The sequence below is a fragment of the Oncorhynchus nerka genome, linkage group LG20, assembly GCF_034236695.1.
Source record: "Oncorhynchus nerka isolate Pitt River linkage group LG20, Oner_Uvic_2.0, whole genome shotgun sequence".
In the NCBI taxonomy this organism is placed as follows: domain Eukaryota; kingdom Metazoa; phylum Chordata; class Actinopteri; order Salmoniformes; family Salmonidae; genus Oncorhynchus; species Oncorhynchus nerka.
This window is the reverse complement of record NC_088415.1, coordinates 73,008,196-73,031,838: the sequence shown is the minus strand read 5'-3', so window position 1 is coordinate 73,031,838 and position 23,643 is coordinate 73,008,196. Positions and strand designations below refer to the sequence as shown.

At 41.6% G+C, this 23,643-nt stretch overlaps 1 protein-coding gene across 1 annotated transcript in view; it reads right to left on the bottom strand.

Annotated features, from left to right (window-relative positions):
• The window catches only part of tnn (tenascin N), a 35,754-nt gene extending 16,122 nt beyond the window's left edge, over window positions 1–19,632 (bottom strand). The window contains exons 1-6 of the mRNA XM_065005749.1: window positions 19,414–19,632; window positions 10,353–10,778; window positions 9,765–10,136; window positions 5,639–5,902; window positions 4,644–4,826; window positions 4,319–4,408 (exon numbers count right to left, since the gene is read on the bottom strand). Coding sequence (XP_064861821.1) covers window positions 4,319–4,408; window positions 4,644–4,826; window positions 5,639–5,902; window positions 9,765–10,136; window positions 10,353–10,776 — 1,333 coding nt within the window. The 5' untranslated portion in view covers window positions 10,777–10,778; window positions 19,414–19,632. The remainder of the gene's footprint in view (window positions 1–4,318; window positions 4,409–4,643; window positions 4,827–5,638; window positions 5,903–9,764; window positions 10,137–10,352; window positions 10,779–19,413) is intronic.
• Window positions 19,633–23,643: the final 4,011 nt, after the last annotated feature.

The following is a 23,643-nucleotide window of genomic DNA, read 5'->3' as shown; positions in this document are numbered from 1 at the left end:
ATATATACATATATATATATATATACATATATATATATATACATATATATATACATATACATACATATATATATACACACAGTGGGGAGAACAAGTATTTGATACACTGCCGATTTTGCAGGTTTTCCTACTTACAAAGCATGTAGAGGTCTGTCATTTTTATCATAGGTACACTTCAACTGTGAGAGACGGAATCTAAAACAAAAATCTAGAAAATCACATTGTATGATTTTTAAGTAATTAATTTGCATTTTATTGCATGACATAAGTATTTGATACATCAGAAAAGCAGAACTTAGAACTGCAGCAGGGCTTTTGACCCACTCCTCCCTGCAGACCTTCTCCAGATCCTTCAGGTTTCAGGGCTGTCGCTGGGCAATACGGACTTTCAGCTCCCTCCAAAGAATTTCTATTGGATTCAGGTCTGGAGACTGGCTAGGCCACTCCAGGACCATGAGATGCTTCTTACTTAGTTGCCCTGGCTGTGTGTTTTGGGTCGTTGTCATGCTGGAAGACCCAGCCACGACCCATCTTCAATGCTCTTACTGAAGGAAGGAGGTTGTTGGCCAAGATCTCACAATACATGGCCCCATCCATCCTCCCCTCAATACAGTGCAGAAAAGCATCCCCAAATAATGATGTTTCCACCTCCATGCTTTACGGTTGGCATGGTGTTCTAGGGGTTGTACTCATCCTCATCCTCCAAACACGGCGAGTTGAGTTTAGACCAAAAAGCTCTATTTTTGATACATCATAACCACATGACCTTCTCCCCATGCGCTGGCTTGAGCAGGGGGACCTTGCGTGCGCTGCAGGATTTTAATCCATGACGGCGTAGTGTGTTACTAATGGTTTTCTTGAGTCTGTGGACCCAGCTCTCTTCAGGTCATTGACCAGGTCCTGCCGTGTAGTTCTGGGCTGATCCCTCACCTTCCTCATGATCATTGATGCCCCACAAGGTGAGATCTTGCATGGAGCCCCAGACCGAGGGTGATTGACCCTCATCTCGAACTTCTTCCATTTTCTAATAATTGCGCCAACAGTTGTTGCCTTCTCACCAAGCTGCTTGCCTATTGTCCTGTAGCCCATCCCAGCCTTGTGCAGGTCTACAATTTTATCCCTGATGTCCTTACACAGCTCTCTGGACTTGGCTATTGTGGAGAGGTTGGAGTCTGTTTGATTGAGTGTGTGGGCAGGTGTCTTTTATACAGGTAACGAGTTCAAACAGGTGCAGTTAATACAGGTAATGAGTAGAGAACAGGAGGGATTCTTAAAGAAAAACTAACAGGTCTGTGAGAGCTGGATTTCTTACTGGTTGGTAGGTGATCAAATACTTATGTCATGCAATAAAATGCAAATTAATTACTTAAAAATCATACAATGAGTTGAAGTGTACCTATGATAAAAAATTACAGACCTCTACATGCTTTGTAAGTAGGAAAACCTGCTAAATCGGCAGTGTATCAAATACTATATGTGTGTGTAATGCACTCTAGCTGCAATTTTCATAGTAAATAAATACTGAGTCTGTCCTAAAAGAGAGAGGTATTGAAAAGCCCTTTTCCTCTCTTGTTGTAAGTGGAGGACTGGCCACTTGTGTGAGAGAACATTCTGTAATGTATAACTTGCTGAGAGGAGAGGAAAATGCTCCTATAATTGAGGCTTCCATACTGTAATGTGAGCTGTCAGGGGCGGCCCCGCAGGATACAGTTTCATACTCTGTACAGTTAGTAGGAGGCTCATATATTCACAGACAGTCGCAGACATAATAGACTGTCTCTTTGTGAATGCTATTATGTTTGTTTTTTCCTATTTTTCTTTTACGTGTGTGACTTTATCGCTCTGAGGAGAACAAACCGTGCAGTAGCAGTAATAGATGACCCTTTTAAAAGCACCCGGCCCACACACTCATCTTGAACTAATTCTATGCCTATCTAAGGGAACTCAGGAGTTCCAAATTACAAAATCACTATAAGCCTTACGTGCAACTCCTCACGTGAAGGTTTAGGACAAGCCACTGTGAATCATGTGAAGATTAGCTCTGTAGGGGAAGCATGTGTGAGATCATGGAAGCCACCTGACAACCATCAAACGGGAGCGTTACAAGAGTTAACTCCAAATGAAAACCATTAAAAGTCGCCTGAGAGTTGAGAAAACAAAGCGTCATCAGCGTAACGAGACAGGGAGCTCTCCTTTTTGAACTACTACATCACCCTGACAAAAGGAGCAGGTCAAGTTGGATAAGCTGCCATTGTAGACCAGTCAGTCAGTCAACTAGAAGGCAAGTAACAGGTTGGATAGCTGTAGAAGTTAATATCCTTAATGAATTCATCCTCAAACAACTCAACAGAATCCTTGTGAAGTCCAAATAAGGGATTCCCATGTTAATATTTCTTTAAGGACCAGATGGCTTACATAAATCATGGACTATTCTCACCTTAAGGCTCGGATCATTGGTGACAATATCAAGCTGCTACACAATGTGTTCTATTACCATTTTAGTCATTTAGCAAGCGCACTTATCCAGAGTGACTTACTGTATTGAGTGCATATATTTTCCTACTTGTCCCCCATGGGAATCAAACCCAAAACCCTGGCATTGCAAGCACCATGCTCTACCAACTGAGCCACATGAGACTATTGCTCAGGTAGATCAGCTTTTAAAAAATATATTTTCCTTTATTATTTTCCCCCAACCCTATTTGGAGTAAAATAGTAGACAACAGTTTATACAGTTTATACATACTGTATATATTTTACGGACACAATGTATTTTACAATAGTTATTTTTTGTTTGTTTTTAATCCCATCCTTCAGCTACCCTAAATCCCTCCCATCTATCTCTGAAGAACATCCAGTGCCATATATTTGTATCTGTGCTGTTTCACAAAAGTTCTGAACCTATATACATTTTACAGACACGGTATATTTTACATGAGTTATCTTGTTGTTTTTAATCCCATCCTTCACCTACCCTATACATTTTACAGACACGGTATATTTTACATGAGTTATCTTGTTGTTTTTAATCCCACCCTTCAGCTCCGCTCAACCCCTCCCATCTCTCTCTTAACACCATCCATTTTTTATTTATATTTGCCAAAAATGTGTCAACTGTGCTGTGATGTTTCACAAAAGTTCTGCACCGTTCTATTCTCATAGTTTCAACAGATTGTAAATTAAAGATAAACATTTTTGCAAAAAGTATTATTATGTTATTGATTGATTAACAATGACTTTTAAAATCCCCCAGTAGTGCTATCTGCAGAGTTAGCTCCAGGTAAATGTTGCTATTCGTCAGTCATTCCTGAACCTGCGACCAAAAAGCTACATATGAACAGTACCAAAACAAATGATCTAATGATTCGGTCTCTTCGCAGCAAAATCTGCAGAGCTGGGATGGTTGTATCCCTCATATTTATAATATTCTAGTGGTTGCAAGAATTGTGTATAATACATGTATTTTTTAAATGATACGTTTTTAATCTGGCGTTGTTTTGTGTGTCAGTTCATAAACCATGTGCCATGGAATCGGTACATTAAAAATCTCTTCCTAACTATTTTACAATCTATACGGCACAGCTGCCAATTTTTTGGCCCTTAAGTTAAACTGGTATACTTTTTTATTTAACACACTTTTCTTTAACCAATTTTGGTCTTTAATGCAGGGCCAACAGACAAGTTCCTTACTTTTTCCCCCTTCCACTCGCCTCTTCCATTCTTGCGCTAACCACTCTTACCTCAATTATTAGAACCTGTCCAAATTATTAGACTGTCATTTCTGACCCATAATCACTAGCCATAATTATTAGACTGTCATTTCTGACCCACAATCACTAGCCATAATTATTAGACTGTCATTTCTGACCCATAATCACTAGCCATAATTATTAGACTGTCATTTCTGACCCATAATCACTAGCCATAATTATTAGTATTCCTGACCACGTTCATTATTCTATTATCATCGTCTGTTATAGTAAGACCTAATATCAGGGTACAGTACTGTATGTTATCATTCTATGCTTTATAGCACATTCTGTGCCTGTCCGCTGTTCCCACAGTAGAGTTGGGAAGGATTTAGAGTTAGACTATGGTCCAATGGGCTACAGAGGGTGGTTACAGCAGGCTGATGTTGGATATGGTATCCGTGTCCCAAATGGCACCCTATTCCCTGTGATATGCACTTGTTTCTGACCAGGTCCCATAGGGCTATTCTATACATGAAACAGGGTGCCATTTGGGACACAGCCACAGTGTCTCCCCACTCCCTGAAACCCCCAGATATCCCGTGTTGTCTAGAATCAGCAGCATTCACCTGTGACCCCGGTGACGAAGGAGGCTTTCCCCTCGATGGTGCCTTTGATGCCTTGCACTGTGATGAGGTACTCAGTGCCAGGTTGCAGTCCTGTATAACACATACAGAGAAAGTAAGCTGCAAAACCTCACAGTGGTTCAAGGTTCTTAATCTACCCCAATACATTCGAACACTATTCAATGATTATAGCCATTTATGTACATAGAAAACAAAATGGATGATCTGTGAATGCTCAAAGGGTTATGAGTGTTCTGCTCAAGTGAGGGGAGGTGGAGAACATTAAAACAGACGGTTACACAGGAAACAGTTTTAAAATATGACGTACCTACGATGGTGTGGGTGGTCCTGGCCTCTGCACTCATAGGTACGATCTGCTCCTCCTCCTGCCCGTCAGGGTTAGCATGGGTTAGTCTGAAGTGGTCCAGAGGTGCTGCAGGGTTCTGCCAGTCCACCTGGATAGAGTCCTCAGTCTGGCCCAATACCCGGATACCATCAATACCAGACACCACTGTGTAGGTTCAACATGGTCTCATTAGAATATGTCAAAATAGTGACACTTAACCATTGTATTTATACAACACCGAAGCTGACAATCATTCCTGTCACAATAATGATCTATTCGTTATATGGTTTGATTGGGGACAAGTTATAAGACAGGCCCATTAGGGTACCAAAGAGTGTCATAACTGAAGTACAGAACCACAGCATGTTTCCTGTGAGGCTCTTCCTGTACGTGATCTTGCATACGAGCCCATTAAAGGACAGGAAAAACGAATTAAATACCAGAAAGGGGCTGACTAATGTCCTTTAAATGTTCTTTCTCAGGGGGGAAAAAAGATTTAAACCATTTGGAAGGGATAATGTTTTGAAGTTAAAGCGTCTTGTGTGGCTAGAGTCTTCGTCATAGCCAGATGATCAGGCCTTTTCTCATGCCCAGAGAGGAATGTCATGCACTGAGATGTTTCCCACAGCCCAAGGCTCTGTGCTCAGTTCCTGTCTTCGCCACATCTGTGAACTAGCCTCATTTCCATAAAATGTGTCCACAACTTAATTTCCTTGTAATTAGGCTGCCTAGTGTAATTACCTTTAACCTAATGGTAAACAAACTATCACTAAGTGAATAGTTTAGTACACAGACTTCAGGGTTATTTGGGTCAACTGTACATACGGTACACAGTGAATTATATGTGATGACAGAAAATTTAAATTGGCATCCAGAACCACTTACTACAAACGAAAGCAGCTGCACTTGTGAGAGAAAAGGACAAAGTACAAATCAATGCTGTGAGAAACTTACTGTGGTTCACTTCACATCTTTACCTGTGGTCGCCTCTATCCTGTCCCCCTCGCTCTGGATCTCCTTGATGACAGCGTACACCTGCACTATGTAGGTGACCCCCGGCCTAAGACTGGTGATCAGGTAGGAGGTGTCTGTGTTGGGAACGGTGACCCGCTCCAGCTCTGCCTCGCTGCCCTCAGGGTGCCAGGCCAAGATGTAGTACTCTGCTGCTCTCACCGCCTGCCACTCTACCAGCAGCGAGACATCAGTCACCCTGACCAGACGCAGGCCGTTAGGGCCAAACACTAAGGGGGAACATAGGTATGGTTGGTTAAGGGACAGCTCAAAACTCTGTTACTCACTATGTTATTTTCATGAATTCGAGGGGTAACCCCAACCAGGATAAACCTGGTGGCCTGTCAGTTCAAAACGTCAGCTGTTATGCCAAGAGATCAATCCCTCTTGAAGAGATCAGAAGCTATTGTATTAAGGTCGCTATGTTATTGCTTTCTCTCTTTTTCACTCTTTTCACACTTCCCTCGATGTTACTCTGACAGAAATAACATATCTGATTTAAGGAAAATAACATTTTTAACTTTTAGTGGTTTTTCAAAAACCTGAGATGGAAATTGGTGAAAAGATATTGCTTTTCTGTGGTTACAGTGTTATATCTAGCCAGGATCCTTCAATTAAGATGGTGGAAAATATGGTCTGGCGAATCAGAGACTATAGGGGAACGTTTCAATAACATGAAAGTGAGCCTGGGAGACGGCCAGTCAACAGTGTACGGAGCAAACTTTCCACGCCAAGATATTCCTGCTGGTACAGGGAAATGCACAGGCGACCTTAGGTGGTGAATTTGAGGAATTCACGCGCAGAAAAAGCGTAACTGTACATTGGGGGAAATATGAAATGGGTGCTCAGGAGACCACATTTACCAGGAAAGAATGAACAGCAGGTTTGGACATTGTTCCACATGATGAAGGCAGGAAGCTTTCTCTTCAGCAGGGGCCTTTTCATACAGAGGCAGTTATTATGCCTGTTCCTGATATTTTCGACAGCCACCGCCAGTAACAATTTTGCACTTAAATAATATTTCAGAAAGGCCAGAGGGACGAATAAATTAACATCTAGAGATTTGTAAAAAGCTAAAGGAAGGGAAATGTGTGTCCTGACGGAATTGTTAATGGGGGAAGCATGGGGGAAGCATATTTTGAAGAAGAAAATTAATATCCTAACAGAAATGATGTTTGGACTTCATAAAGAAGGGAAGCATAAATCTACAGTGGCAGGTTCTGAACCAAGGAAAAATCTGTTTGCTGTTAAAAACATTTGGAGAAAACTGTAAATAAGCTTTTCATCAAGTGGTCTGAACGTGTGCTGCCCAGTGTTCTCTATGTCATAATTAATATGAGAAACAAGTGGGGAAGCTGTTTCCATGTTGTGCTGTGACCATACATCATTACAATGCAAATAATATTCAAGACCACCCGTTTGAGAATGTAATGTGATTCTGAAATGTAAAGCAAAAATGTGAATGAACAAGTCTGCTTGTAACTGCCATTTGTCTGTGAGTGTTCCCACTTTTCAGTGATTCATATAAGGTCCTGTTTTTACTGAGTCTGCCATGGTGGAAAGAGCATTATGGGCCAACTCAGGAAGTGTACGTGGAAAACAGACCAAATCCACATGCAGCATCTGTATGGCTGTGATCTTGCATTTAGAAATCCACAGAAATCCACCAAGGTCTTTTGTGGGGAGAATAAAATACACCCTCAATAAAACCCTTTAGGTTTTCTCTTGGTGATTTATTTGAAATGTGTGTCTGAGTTCTTTATCATTAAATAAACACCCCAAATCTCCAAAGGCCCACATTCTGATCCCAGACACAATCATAGTAGTGAGTTATAGAGGTTAGCATTGCTTTAAGTTGTTGCTAAAGGGAAATAGAATTCATGATAGTGCACCTCAAGGTCTGATCATTTTCTGGACTCTAAAAAGACAATGTTTGTGGAAAAGATCCCTATTTACCATATAGCATAGCTTCAAATGCACTCCTCCACACAAAACAGAAAATGACTCAGTATACTATAGCTTTTGTCCCATACTCATGATATTTGTCCTCCAAATCCAACTCATAAACTCACATAGCCTCCCTCTTTCCCCTTCACATGTCCCCATTGTTGTTGGAGTTAAATCAACAGTTCCTATATGAAACTTGCTATAACTCCAAATATCTCTTGCGGCACTGCTTGAAAATCTGAATCTCAGTGATTGCAATAGCTCCACAATGCTCTACTTTCCGGCTACCCGGATAAAGCACTAAATAAACTTCAGTTAGTGCTAAATACGGCTGCTAGAATCCTGACTAGAACCAAAAAAATGGATCATATAAGTGCTAGCCTCCCTACACTGGCTTCCTGTTAAGGCAAGGGCTGATTTCAAGGTTTTTACTGCTAACCTACAAAGCATTACATGGGCTTGCTCCTACCTATCTTTCTGATTTGGTCCTGCCGTACATACCTACATGTACGCTACGGTCACAAGATGCAGGCCTCCTTAATTGTCCCTAGAATTTCAAAGCAAACAGCTGGAGGCAGGGCTTTCTCCTATAGAGCTCCATGGTCTGCCTACCCATGTGAGAGACGCAGACTCGGTCTCTTGAGTGGGTTGAGTCACTAACGTGATCTTCCTGTATGTGTTGCCCCCCTTGGGTTGTGCCGTGGTGGAGATCTTTGTGGGCTATATTTGGCCTTGTCTCAGGATGGTAAGTTGGTGTTTGAAGATACCCCCCTAGTGGTGTGGGGGCTGTGCTTTGGCAAAGTGGGTGGGGTTACATCCTGCCTGTTTGGCCCTGTCCGGGGGGGTATCATCGATGGGGCCACAGTGTCTCCTGACCCCTCCTGTCTCAGCCTCCAGTATTTATGCTGCAGTAGTTTATGTGTCGGGGGGCTAGGGTCAGTCTGTTATATCTGGAGTACTTCTCCTGTCTTATCCGGTGTCCTGTGTGAATTTAAGTATTCTCTCTCTAATTCTCTCTTTCTCTCTTTCTCACTCTCTCTCGGAGGACCTGAGCCCTAGGACCATGCCTCAGGACTACCTGGCATGATGACTCCTTGCTGTCCCCAGTCCACCTGGCCGTGCTGCTGCTCCAGTTTCAACTGCTCTGCCTGCGGCTATGGAACCCTGACCTGTTCACCGGACGTGCTACCTGTCCCAGACCTGCTGTTTTCTACTCTCTAGAGACAGCAGGAGCGGTAGAGATACTCTTAATGATCGGTTATGAAAAGCCAACTGACATTTACTCCTGAGGTGCTGACTTGTTGCACCCTCGACAACTACTGTGATTGTTATTATTTGACCCTGCTGGTCATTTATGAACATTTGAACATATTGGCCATGTTCTGTTATAATCTCCACCCGGCACAGCCAGAAGAGGACTGGCCACCCCCCATAGCCTGGTTCCTCTCTAGGTTTCTTCCTAGGTTTTGGCCTTTCTAGGGAGTTTTTCCTAGCCACCGTGCTTCTACACCTGCATTGCTTGCTGTTTGGGGTTTTTGGCTGGGTTTCTGTACAGCACTTTGAGATATCAGCTGATGTAGGAAGGGCTATATAAATGAATTTGATTTAATTTGATTTGAATAGCTGACCTGCTACCCTAGGTCTGTGCACAAGGCAAACTTGGTTTTAACAAAGTGAAATCATTACACAGTTGATTGGCAGACATGGCCTGAGGCTGCAGCAATTACTTCCACTTTCATAAGTGTGGAAGCAGGAAATTCATCTGTCAGAATGTTTTGACCGCAAATGTTCTGCTTCTCTGCACCTAAGTCAAATAACTGCTTTTTAATAACTTATAGTCAAATAACTGCAATACCTAACGTCAGGTTTAAAGTGTTTTACAGAACCCTTAGGCCTCTACAGCTGTAGATGTTCTACATTCTCTGTAGATGTTATGCATTCTCTGTATATTTTCTGCATTCCAGTTCTCAGAATCAACAACGGGTAGAGTTTGTAATGTAGACCTAGGGCATTTCAGAGTAGCAGTGCTGATCTTGGATCAGTTTCCCTTTTAGATTATAATGAATAAGACATTATGACCTGATTATGACCTTATCCTTGATCAGCACTTCTACTCAGAGACACTTTGTGAATATGGGCCCTTACCTGCAGAGCAGTCATCCCCGAAGAAGCCCTCGTCACAGATACACATTCCATTCACGCAGGTACCGTGGACGCAGTCAGGAATGCATTTCTGTTCGCTGCAGTCTTCGCCGGTGAAGTGGCTGAAGCACACACACTTCCCGTCCATGCAGTATCCCTTATCGTTGCAGTCACCTGGGCACATCAGCTGGCTGCAGTCACTCCCCATGTAGCCAGCAAGGCACACACACTTGCCATCCACACAGCGCCCATGGTCGTTGCACTCATCAGGACAGGTGGAGATGGAGCAGTCTGGGCCTTCCCAGCCAGGGTTACATTGGCAGCTGCAGGTGTCGTGCTGGTAGGTCCCGTGGCCACTACAACTAGTGTCCACACCTGTGGAAATTTAGAAGAAAAAAATCACATGATGTGATATTTGAATAGTCTTTACTATAAGAGTAATGTCAGTGTCTGTAGACCAATCATTTTTCAAACAACAGTTTCCCGATTTTGAATGATTTCTCAGGTTATGTTCCTCAATAGTTTCAGATATATTGTAGCTATTGAATATAGATGCGCTGTCAGATCTTATGGTGATAAACTGTACTGTACCTCCTGCTCCACCACCTTTGCCACCACAGAAGCCCTGGGAGCACTGACTCTTCAGGTGTTCCACCTCCTCCTCCAGCCCGTTGACTCTGTACAGCAAAGACTTGAAGCGCTCCGACTCATCACAGTCACACTTTGAGGTCTTGAGGTTGATTTGGTGCCTGAATACTATGTCCTTGTCCCCCTCCAGAGTAGGGCCCCCCTCCAGCTCTTGCAGACCTAATCCCTGGTCCTGCTGGTGAGGCATGGTCTGCAAGGCCAATTTACAGCCAGGGCTCTTGGTCAGGTCTATCTTATAGATGTGGCTGAAGGTGACTCCTTTCTCAGCGGGGGCTGGAGAATCTTCTGTCACATATGTGGTAGTGACAGTGCACAGTATGTCTATCAGGCAGAGGGCTCTTGAGAGCCAGTGAAGTCTAGTAGTCATGGCTAGATGGAAAAATAAGTAGAATCATTGGGGAAATTGATATTACACTCTTGACATGCACACAGAGCCCTTGGCACCTTTTTGATCTATTAAGGTTTTTTTCCAGAGAGAACATCACTTTATTTTACAAGGTTGATAAAGACTGATGATAAAGAAGTCACATTCATTATAGTGCCGGCAAGCTATGTTTTACAAAAGGGACATGAACAATGTCGTAATTTCCAGCAGAAAGCCAGCAGTCATCACTCCAACTAAGCACGTTTTTATCCCATGTTCCTAACCATGAATTGTGCTCATCCAGCCATAAGGGCTTCAAGGAGCATGGAACCCTGTCTTCCAAATTATGTCATGTTGACAGTGATGTCATCCAGCTTTTTGACTTTCTCGGAAAGAGAAATTATAGGCTATGATATCAAAATAACGGGCCAAATATATTTTTGAAACGACTTGGTTCAAACCTTTAGAGTGAATATAAGGGACCTCTTTCTCAAGCATGTTAGATTTAACCACTGCCTCTTTGGCACACAGTCATTTGAAAATTGGTAGTGTAGAACTTATAGTCGAGGTCTGAACTTGTGTGGTCTGTGGAAACTGAAAACCAAAATGAAGTGACTGTCTGCTCTACTCTACACAGAAAGAGAGGCCATGGTGCTTGACAACTGGAAAATCTGCACAGTAATAGCATGCATGCTTAATAAAAAGCTTGGGTTACTTTTAAAGAAATGGTGATTGGACAATGGAATATGCATGAAGTGCAAAAACACTAAAGGGATAGTTCATTTGGAGCACACAATGTAAGACTATCGAAGAAGAGAAATGACTCAACCATGAACAAATACTAGGCTAATTTAACCTGAGCATAGATACTGTATATAGTATGTGCACTCCCCTACATATTTATTTGACCAGTAAAGCTAAAACTTTATATCTGTCTCTAGAATTCAGCATTTTGGATTTGAGATCTGTAACGTCTGCTTCCAACTCACACTTTCAAATACATAGATCCCCTGAACGCAGCTCACTTTCCAGCCCACTTTCCAGCTCACACACTCCAACACATAGATCCCCTGAACGCAGCTCACTCTCCAGATCCCAATCACCTGAATTCTGATCACCTGTTCACACGCCTGTATGTCATTTACATACTGTATTTAGTTCAGTTCTTTGCACCCCATCATTGTGAGGTATTGTTTGTTTTGATATACATTCTATTCGGAGCTCTGTTTATTTCTGTTTTAGTCCTCCTGTGTAGCGTAGTTTTTGGCCATCCTCACTAACGATGCCTTTTTGCCTTTTGTTACTTTTTTGGAGTCCCTGTGTATGACCTTCTGCCTGCCCCTGGACACAGCTACCTGCTTCCTCCTGTGGTCCTAATAAACACCTGCTGCGCTTGAAACCAGCACTCTGTCTCCCATCGTACGCATTACAAGATCAAATGTTTTATATGAGAAGACAGAACAGAATATGAGCCTATTTTTACTTTATTTGAGGCTATTTTCATACATACAGTGGGGCAAAAAAGTATTTAGTCAGCCACCAATTGTGCAAGTTCTCCTACTTAAAAAGATGAGAGAGGCCTGTAATTTTCATCATAGGTACACTTCAACTATGACAGACAAAATTAGAAGAAAAAAAAATCCAGAAAATCACATTGTAGGATTTTTTATGAATTTATTTGCCAATTATGGTGTCTCATGTTCTCAATAAATCCTTTCAATATCTTGTTGCATGTTGTGATTTTTTCAAACTGTTATATTTCACCCCAAGGCCTGTTACAACTGAGCCGGGAGATGTGGTAAATTGTAACATTTCACTCCTTGTCTGTTTGATTTAAAGACCTAATACTTGTACAAATTTGTAGCAGACAGATGGAAGTTGTTCCTATCACATTTTGAATGTAGTAGCTCAAACAATTTCTGAGAAATTTACAAAAAATGAAAAGTGTTACAACAATCCCCGGTTTCCCCTACTAGAAATGAACATGGGTAACTGTCCCAGGAACAATCTTTACCCACCCCCAGAAAAAAAGACAAAACCAGGGAAATTATATTTTCCTCCAATGTCGCCATTAAAACAATTTCACAAAATACACAGCATCAGATTAACACAAAAAAATAGCACATTATCCAAACAGGATGTCACGTGGAAGCCTTTAGCCTAGCGTATTTTCTTCACACAAAGTTGTCATAAATTCAAAGCACACGTATAATTCACACTGCCGGACTGCACACGCGACCCGAATGCAGTTTATAAACCCTACAGGAAACCCCTACAGCCTATAAAAGACCATGTGCCTCTTTGAGCTTTCATTGTGACTCTTCAGACATTTGATAGGCCCATGCACAATTCACTACATAGGCATCTCTGTCAGTGACATGAACTCTGTTAACAATTCAGAGGCATGAGGGAAAATTCTATCCTGTCCTAGAGCGTGGTCTATTTTCCTATCCAGTCCCAATCCCAATTAAACCCCAAATCCCAAATCATGCATAAAAATTCCTAACTTTTTTCTGTAATCCATAAATTGCATTATCAAAGCACGTTTCCTGCCTATCCATGCCAAAAGACCACTATAACATTTCCCCCACTTCTCTGTGCTGTCTCGTAGGGGAGACTGGGAATGGTAGTAATTTCTTTGTGATCAACAAACAGTACGAGAGTAGATATGGATATTTGTTCAACAGAGTTGGTCCCCATTAATATTTAAACTATTTCCACTCTTCATATTTCCATTATTCATGAGCTGACCTTCTATCTGTATAAATCAATTCAGTTTTGACAAATATAGGAGATACAGTGCCTTCGGAAAGTATTCAAACCCCTTGACTTTAAAGCCTTATTCTAAAATTGAATAAATAAAATACAAATTACATAACTATTCAGACCCTTTGCTATGAGACTCGAAATTGAGATGCATCCTGTTTCCATTGATCATCCTTGAGATGTTTCTACAACTTGATTGGAGTCCACCTGAGGGTAAATTCAATTGATTTGACATGATTTGGAAAGGCACACACCTGTCTATATAAGGTCCATCTCTGCAGCACTCCACCAATCAGGCCTTTATGGTAGAGTGGCCAGATGAAAACCACTCCTCAGTAAAACGCACATGACAGCCCGCTTGGAGTTTGCCAAAAGGCACCTAAAGACTCAGACCACAAGAAACAAGATTCTCTGGTCTAATGAAACCAAGATTGAACTCTTTGTAAAGGGAAAGGGAAAGGAGGATACCTAGTCAGTTGTACAACTGAATGCCTTCAACTGAAATGGGTCTTCCGAATTTAACCCCTCGCCTGAATGCCAAGCATCACATCTGGAGGAAACCTGGTACCATCTCCATGGTGGAGCATGATGTTGTCAGCATCGTGCTGTGGGGATTTTTTTCAGTGGCAGGGACATGGAAACTGGTCAGGATCGAGGCAAAGATTAAGGGAGGAAAGTACAGAGAGATCCTTGATGAAAACCTGCTCCAGAGGGCTCAGGACCTTCCAACAGGACAATGACCCTAAGCACACAGCCAAGACAACGCAGGAGTGGCTTCGGGACAATTCTCTGAATGTCCTTGAGTGGCCCAGCCAGAACTCGGACTTGAACCAGATCAAACATATCTGGAGAGACCTGTAAATAGCTGTGCAGCAACGCTCCCCATCTAACTTGACAGAGCTTGAGAGGATCTGCAGAGAATAATGGGAGAAACTCCCCAAAATACAAGTGTGCCAAGCTTGTAGCGTCATAACCAAGATGACTCGATGCTGTAATCTCTGCCAAAGGTGGTTCAACAAAGTACTGAATAAAGGGTCTGAATGCTTATGTAAATATGATATTTCAGTTAGGGTTAAGGTTATCTTTTTTTTTTTTTGCTTGGTCATTATGGGGTATTGTGTGTAGATTGATGAATAAAAACTCAATTTGATACATTTTAGAATAAGGCTGTAACTTAACGAAATATGGAAAAAGTCAAGGGGCTGAATACTTTCCGAAGGCATTGTAATTCTGTCATTTGTTGAAGGAGGTTAACTAGCAAGCTTAGCAACTTTGGTCATTTGACTTTTGTTTGACTGGCATTAAACAAATTTTGTATGATTCGACGTGAGTCCTAAGCGCTCTGTGTCGAGAAAGCCTTACTGCTGAAATGCGCTGAATTAATTGAGGTTCATAATAGTGCTCAGAATTAGTGCTCAGAATTTATGAATGACCTGTTTTGCAACTCACAACAATGTCATTGGCTATCAAAGATAGAGTAACTATCATTACAAAATAACAGTTTAATTTGCTCTGAAATCTTTACATAGTATCCTAACCAAGCCAACAAAAACCCTGGCAGAGTGACAATATCTTGGTTTTAAACGCTTTTAAATGTCACATTTATGCAGTATTTCCTAGGACTCTCGGGATAACATGAATTATTCCCAGTATTGAAACTTGGTAGATTTTTGTAAAATATTCATCCCTATTCGGTACTGTCGCCTCATATGAAACAATTGATTTCGATCCAAAATTATGGTGTATAGATACAAATTAAGAGTTTTAGCTTCATTGTCCAAATAAATACGTAGCATAGGGAAGTATATGAGAGAACAAATTATGCTAATAGATGGTTCCTTTAACATTGTATACCAGTATAAAGAAATCTACATCAATGAATATATCAATCATACAACACGAACAACCTCATCTACAGGCTGAAGTAATTGCATTGGTGTCTGCTGTGACATGTGCTGCTATCTGAGGCATGCCCATGTAGTCACCTGATGGATCTTGAAAATAAGTAGCCTAACCAAAGAAGGCTGGTGGGAGGAGCAATAGGAGGACATGCTGGTTATAATGGCTGGAATGGAATCAATGGAACAGTATCATACACATCAAACATATGGAAACCATGTTTGACTCCGTTCCATTGATTCCATTCCAGCCATTACAATGAGCCCGTCCTCCTATAGCTCCTCCCACCAGCTTCTTCTGAACCTAACCTGAAAGTGATAAGCGCAATGGCATAGGTGTTATGGTATCATAAGCAGCCTACAACATCAGTGACTTTGTCAAGATGTTCAGAGATTGACATAATGGCTTAGATGCTGCTGGCTGTCAGACACAGGGTGAAGAGTTGATGTTTTTGATACTACAGGCTGCCTCAATGTTGCTGGACCTCAGGAAGAGTAGCTGCTGCCATCCTTAATAAATACAAATACAAACTGAACATTGCAACTGAAACTTCCTTAGACACTGCTTTGAACCGTATAGGAAAGCTTCCATCCAATAGTAGAGTTCTCAGTGGCTCACGATTTGTGAAAATTGAGTATCAGTAGGCTATGTGTTGGAAAAAATGATGTTGACTATGTTGCTAACGACTTACAGTAACTGTATAAAGAGAAATAACTCCGCCATGGCTCATTGGACAAAGCCTATGAGGAAAATTCATGTTGTTTTTGTAGGGTTTTGGGATAAATGCCGAAAATAAGGTCTATGGTAAACACAGGCTTAGGAGAACATATATGTTTTGTGCCATGAGATAATCATCAGAATTTATGTAATGATAAAACACACCTACATTGCATAAAGGCTTCATAATTCATAAAGGTAATGTTAACTGACTGCTATTATCTCATAGAACAAGACGTTTAAGGTCTCCTACAGCCTGTGTTAACCTCAGACCTTGTTTTCTGTGTTTATTACAAAACCCTATTCTTTCCCCATTTATTTTCCACATAGGGATGGCTGAACGAACCAGAGGTACCTTATTCCCGGGTTTTAGGACTACAAGCTGGCAAGCTCTGTTAGTGCCACTCCTAATTTCCACCATGTTTGCTGTGAGTTCTGTGTCTGCTATTAAACTCAGTGGGTGAAAAACTTGAGGTCAGAGTAGTCAGACCATAGAGATTCAGACAGACTATGACTTCACATCTATGGCCATTCAGCCCCATTGACTTTCTGGCAGTAATTACAGTAGTTGGCACTGTGTCAGCAACCAGGAAATACAGTAGATCAGACCAGGGGGAAAGACCAGCGAGTCAATGACAGCCTTACAATAACCCACATCACAGGAGCATTTTACAGCCCTGTGGTATGGCACAAGGCGCTGGCGCACACAGATCCTTAACAAGCTCCTTTATAGCTCACTGTCAAGGTTTTATTTGATGCTGGACATTTTCAGACTTTTATTTGTCTTGGAGAAGATTCCAATGTGGCCATCTTCCAGCTCAGCAAAATGGCTGCAACGGACATCTAAATCTCTGCAGGGCAGGAAAGGCAGGAACGATACACTAGTAAGCCTGAGGATTCTCCTCAATGTCAATCCATGGTTGTGTCCCAAATGGCACCCTATTCCACCCTATATGGTTGTGTCCCAAATGGCACCCTATTCCACCCTATAGGAAATAGGGTGCCATTTGGGATGCAATCCATGTGATGCGTGTCAGACATGGCAGAGCCGTAGCAGGCTCAAAAGTTTAAAGAAAACAGTATCCTCAGTTCCGCGCTCAAAGTTGGCATGGACACACAGGGGAATTACCTTCACATAACAAGGGATTCAAATAGTCAGACACAATGTCTGTCCTCTTTTCAGCCTCCATTTTCTTTACAGACTTGTCGACTAGCTGTGAAGTTTGATAGACTTCCAACCGGGATTGGCAGGAAAGTACCTGAACAATTCCAGCATGCGTTGCAGACTAGCAAGTAGTGCTCAGAGTAAACTTCAAACAGCTATTCAAATAGACTCTCTAACGGTTAACGATCCTTATTTAATTAACATGTCTCCATTCAGCTACACTGATTGAAGTGGATTTAACAAGTGAGAGATCAATAAGGGATAATAGCTTTCACCTGGATTCACCTGGTCACTCAGTGTAGATGCTCAACAGTGTTCCACTGGTTGGTAAAATTGAGCTTCCTCTACTCTTTGTTTAACCTTAAGCCTTGAGACAATTGAGACATGGATTGTATATGTGTACCATTCAGAGGGTGAATGGGCAGGACAACATATTTAAGTGCCTTTGAACAGGGTATGGTAGTAGGTGCCAGGTGCACCAGTTTGTGTCAAGAACTGCAATGCTGCTGGGTTTAGGAAAGTGTCCTTAATGTTTTGTACACTCAGTGTACTCCTGGTATAAGAGGAGGTAGAAAGTGTCCCCTCACTCACTAACCAGAAATGCTTCAAACTGTGAATGCATTCAATCTCAGGTCCTCACAGTGACCTAATTTCCCTCCAAAATAATTGTGCAGGGAAGAGAGAAAGGAAGGGAAGCAAGCAAGGACAGATGGTGTGCAATGCCCCATCCTCTCCTGAGACACATTAACCAATAGACAGACAAAAGGCAGTCTGCTCTTTTACGTTTCAAGTGGAATTGAATTGGACCAACAAGCCTGGGATGAGCTCAGAGCTCATGGTCTTTATGTGGTTGCAAACTTGCAACGTTTGTTGAATTTAACTTTGCTTGTAGGCAGAAAAACCTGAAAGCAATTAGAGTAAGTCTGAGCTAAAACTCATATCCCTCTGCTCTGTCTGTCGGTCCTGCTATCCAAACCACAAAAACCTTGATAAGGTTACAAGAGCCCAGAAGTCACTCCATTGGCCTTATGTAATGGTCACATATTAGAAACCACCCCATTCATGGCTAGATGCAGGCAACGCTCTACATCTGTTGTTTATTTTATCACTGCTTCCATGTCAACTTTAAGCCAGTACAGTAGCATTTCATCAAGTTGTGTGACCTGCAAGGACCGTACATCATGTCTATGAAGCCTGTAACTGTTTATTTTCCTGGAAACTAAAATAGCACCTTCAATGAAAAGTTTTACATTAAAATAAAAACCTGTGTTAAGCCCATAGTAAGGACATCTAATAGCATTCTAAAATGTCAGTTATGTCCCTACTAGATATGTCTGGCTAGCTGAGGTATCACGTGTTAGTGGTTAGTCTCATGCTTGACTGCCCGGCAGTTCAGTCTGGTACCAGAGAGGCTGGAGTTTAGTCTGTGATGAGAAGCCAGGTTAATAGAAGGTCATGAATAGGAAAATGTATAATAAACACAGGTTATTTTCCTTAAAAACTGAAACTATTCAAGAACTTTGTAAAAATAAACAAGGAAATGGACCTTTAACCGTATTGGGTTTGATGCCTTAGTCACAACTCATGTCGTTTTTGGGGGGTTGATGCAAAATATGAAAATAAATCTATCAACAGATTGCTTTTTGTTTCTTTCATCCATTTATTTTACTGTGTACATTCTACTGAAAGAACTTAACTTTGGAAGTTGTTATAATCATTTCATATCTTTTTTTAAAGGACTACTGTATGTTATTTGCTCTGATGAAAATCATGTTTCCTGATCATATGCTGTAACAGGAGTAACATTGCAAATGATTTATTCTGTTGTGAGTATGACTTTTTCGTTGTAATTACTTATTTCAGCAGTAAGTGTGAATCTCGCCTATTGCTGCATTTGTTAGAAGAAAATTAAACAATATAATTGTGAAATGTTAAACAGGTCATCCTATGAACAAAAAATGTGTCAAATCAAATTCAATCACTAACCAACACAACTCACAATCACAACAAATGTGTATCCACATATTACAAAGCCTCTCAAAATGAATGCAGAATAATACAACAACGATAACAGAAAGCAGTGTTTAACTTACTGTCGCAATTCCCTGTGACTCCGTCCTCTGAAAGCCTGAGAATCTGTCGCTCTATTGCTTCTCTCTCTGACACCTGTTGACAAGCTCAGAGCAGGAGTTTGAAAGGGCCCTTATAACCAATGCCTCCGTGGCTCCTGCAGCAACAGTCTTTCCTTCAAGTCGTTAAATTCCATCTCCGAAAGGCCTATGGCCAATGGGAAGTAGTTTGGGAGTGTCTCTTCTCTTGCTCCTCAATCATGGAATGGAGAGAGATAATGAGTCATTCCCTCTTCCTCCGTCTGGGGCTAATCACCTACATCAACATGACCCTCACTCATGTTGCCTCTCACCCCTTCACTACCATTTTTTTGGTTTGAACTTTTTTTACATGTTTTCTGTTACAGTAGCAGCGGTGGAAGAAAATTAATCACTTTGAGCAGGAGTAATATGTGCTGCAAGGTAACAGAGACTGTTTGGATTTAGTGTTGAGCTCATGCCAAGAAAAATCTGGAATTCATTTAAAAAAAAAATTGTAGTGATATCTTGAAGTGATTAAATTATCAGAGATTATAGACTTTAGTTACAATATGATTTTATGCATCATCACATTAACTACTAAAACACGACATGTGGTCATCCTTACAAGGATGGATGGGTCTGAAATAAAACAAAAGAAAACACATTTAATTGTTTATACATACTGTACATGGTTTGGTTTATGCATACAGCACCATTGTGAAATGTTCTTACCTTTTGAAGAACAAGGAAAGACAGATATCTTTGTGGGAAAACAGCAGACTAACACTTCTCCTAAGCTAGTACAAAACCACAAACACCACCATCAGAAATAGCCTTCAGACCATATTGCGCAACACTTCAAGAGACAATAGCAAATGATGGATAAAGTGACATCTATTGTATGTACCAAAGTGTTTGGATTATCATGAATTGATTCCCTAAGTATTTAGATGAATTACATAAGAATATTTACACAAATACAATAGAAACCAATGCAATAACGTGAATTCACGCCCACACATTGACCCACCCTTGTCTAATGGACATGCAGCATCACCAAAGGCTCCAGGTGTCGAGGTTGGTCACATTTTTCACCGGCATCTGTTTGTCTCTAAATATATAATATGGTATCACATTACTGTGACATAGCGGCTGTCTGTGAAATAGTTCAGTGAAACTGGAGCTGGAGCTGAGGCCAGGTGTGATGGTCTTTAAAGAACAAATACTTACTACTGATTGAAATCACAGGGTGGTGAAGGGTTAAGTTGCCCCTAGACACTGATCCTAGATCTGTACCTAAGGAACACTTTACCCCGGAGCTCACCGAGCTAGAGACTCACTGGTCTGCAGAAATGACTCATATCAGATAATAGTTAGAAATGTCCCTTTTGGAACCATACTGTGTGAAGATTCTAGAACAACCGGATGACACATGATAAAAGCCAGTAGAGGCAATTAACTCTTCCTCTGAGTTGAGAAATAACCTCGGAACATTCAACTGAATGTTCAATCTTATCAAGTTTTCATGGCCCTTGGCATTATATAGCATGGTCTAGCATTGGGTCATCTCCTCTGTAAAACATTGCTGAAACATTTGTGTTGGTGCATTCGGCCCTTAATGTCTGACGACCTATACCAGTTGCTACTATTAAAGCCAACAGTTGGAGGTAGAAGGGAAGGGAATTTAGCTTGGAATTCAGGAATGCACTAAACATGACGTAAAATTAAATTAAGACTTACTTCATTCTTGCTAATGAGTCTGAATCTTAGCGAGGGACTCAGCATGCACAGTGAAATTACAATGTTTTGATAAGGAAAGTGATGTGGGAGGTCTGGGAACAGAGAGCCAGGAAATAGCTGAAAGACTCACAAACATTGGCTCCATTTCTGTTTGGAGTAGGGGGATATCATCTGATAAAAGTACATACTAACGCCCCTCCCGAGTGGCACAGCGGTCTAAGGCACTGCATCGCAGTGCTAGAGGCGTCACTACACAGCCGGGTTCGATCCCGGGCTGTATCACAACTGGCCGTGATCATGAGTCCCATAGGGCGGTGCATAATAGGCCCAGCATTGTCCGGGTTAGGGGAGGGTTTGGCCGGTGGGGCTTTACTTGGCTCATCGTGCTCTAGAGACTCCCTGTGGCGGGCTGGGTGCCTGCAGGCTGACTTCAGGTGAACGGTGGTGCGGCTAGCGTCCAGGTTAAGCAGGTGGGTGTTAAGAAGCATGGTTTGGCGGGTCATGTTTCGGAAGACACATGACTCAACCTTTGCCTCCCGAGCCCATTAGGGAGTTGCAGCGATGAGACAAGATTGAAATTGGGGGTAAAATAGAAAAATAAAATTGGTACTACTTTTTTAGTTACTATGTTCTTAAGATTGTTTTGAAAAAGTCTTTCATATGATGAGAATCCAATCGCATAAAACTTCTGTCCCTAATCATGAGCTCATAAGCGCAGGGAGATGTATTAATTAATTCAGGTAACATAATAGCCAGAGCTGCAGCTACCTTTGCTGTTTGAGTTTGACAATTTAACTTTCCTGTATGATCAACTACATACTTAAAAATGGCAGCCCACCTTTCAGATGTTTAAAGTAATGTCTTGGATTTAGGTAGTACTTCATAGCAGTTCATTTGAACAGTGTTAATGAGTCGCAGATGGCAGGATTCCCCCAATGGATTCTCCTATTGGAAGTAACCCAGTTCTGACATTATTAAACTCCTTCAGTGGGTGACGAGAGCCAATAACAGGCCCACTAAGCAAAACCTCCGTAACCCTGAAGAGTAACGTGACGGAAAGGCATGTATTCAGAGAGGAACATTAAATGTCAATATGTAAATATGGTTACAATGTACCCGGGGAAGAAGTAGAGTACACTACAAAAGGCTGCTGTGTTTTCATTTTGTTCAACAGTTTTCTACATTGATGAGTCCCAGTCAGTCACGGTTTGAATTTCATGAGGATATTCCCAAATTCCCTTTTTGTTATTCACAGCCTCAAAGGAATGTTCATATCAGTGGCAGAATCTTGTTTCTAATCCTTTGCGCTTTTTTACCTCAATTTACACATTTTCCTCTCACAAGTACAGTATTTAATTTAAGCCATGTGAAATTCATTTTATCATTGTTATTACTGTCACCCTTCCGCTAGCTGCTGTTCAGGTGGTTGGAATCAGCAGATAGGGTTGGCTGCTGTGTAAATACTGGGCATAATTTATGGAACACTTTTGTATGCTCTCCCTCGCACTTGTATTTCATCGTGTTATTTTCTCCCCAGAAACATAAATAGCAAATCTCTTGATGGCAATATATTTCTTGTTAGGACAACCACATGTGAAAAGCGGCAAGGACAGCTCAGAAAAATACAAAAGGCGTACTGTCAGTCTTTGCAATTTCTCATGCAAATTATCCAGTAACAACACAGATGTACTCTCTTGTAAACCTCATAAATGTCATGAATTACAGTTGTGTGTCTCTAGTAGAGTTTCAATGATACAAACTGCACATTCAATGTTGATATATGATCATCTCTTGACGTTTCATGCATTTTCTGAGAAGTTTAACAAGAAATCCAGGCACTGTAATTCCAAAAGGATGTAACCTTGACTGACACTCAATGGGGAAATACATTTACATTTACATTTAAGTCATTTAGCAGACGCTCTTATCCAGAGCGACTTACAAATTGGTGCGTTCACCTTAAGACATCCAGTGGAACAGCCACTTTACAATAGTGCATCTAAATCTTTTAAGGGGGGGGGTTGAGAAGGATTACTTTATCCTATCCTAGGTATTCCTGAAAGAGGTGGGGTTTCAGGTGTCTCCGGAAGGTGGTGATTGACTCCGCTGTCCTGGCATCGTGAGGGAGTTTGTTCCACCATTGGGGGGCCAGAGCAGCGAACAGTTTTGACTGGGCTGCGCGGGAACTGTACTTCCTCAGTGGTAGGGAGGCGAGCAGGCCAGAGGTGGATGAACGCAGTGCCCTTGTTTGGGTGTAGGGCCTGATCAGAGCCTGGAGGTACTGAGGTGCCGTTCCCCTCACAGCTCCGTAGGCAAGCACCATGGTCTTGTAGCGGATGCGAGCTTCAACTGGAAGCCAGTGGAGAGAGCGGAGGAGCGGGGTGAAATCCTCCCTTACACATTTTTAGGTTAGACTGGTCCTCCTTAAATTAATTATCTTGTCATTATCATCAGAGTGTGTAAAGATGTCATCAAGACAAAGGGTGTCTACTT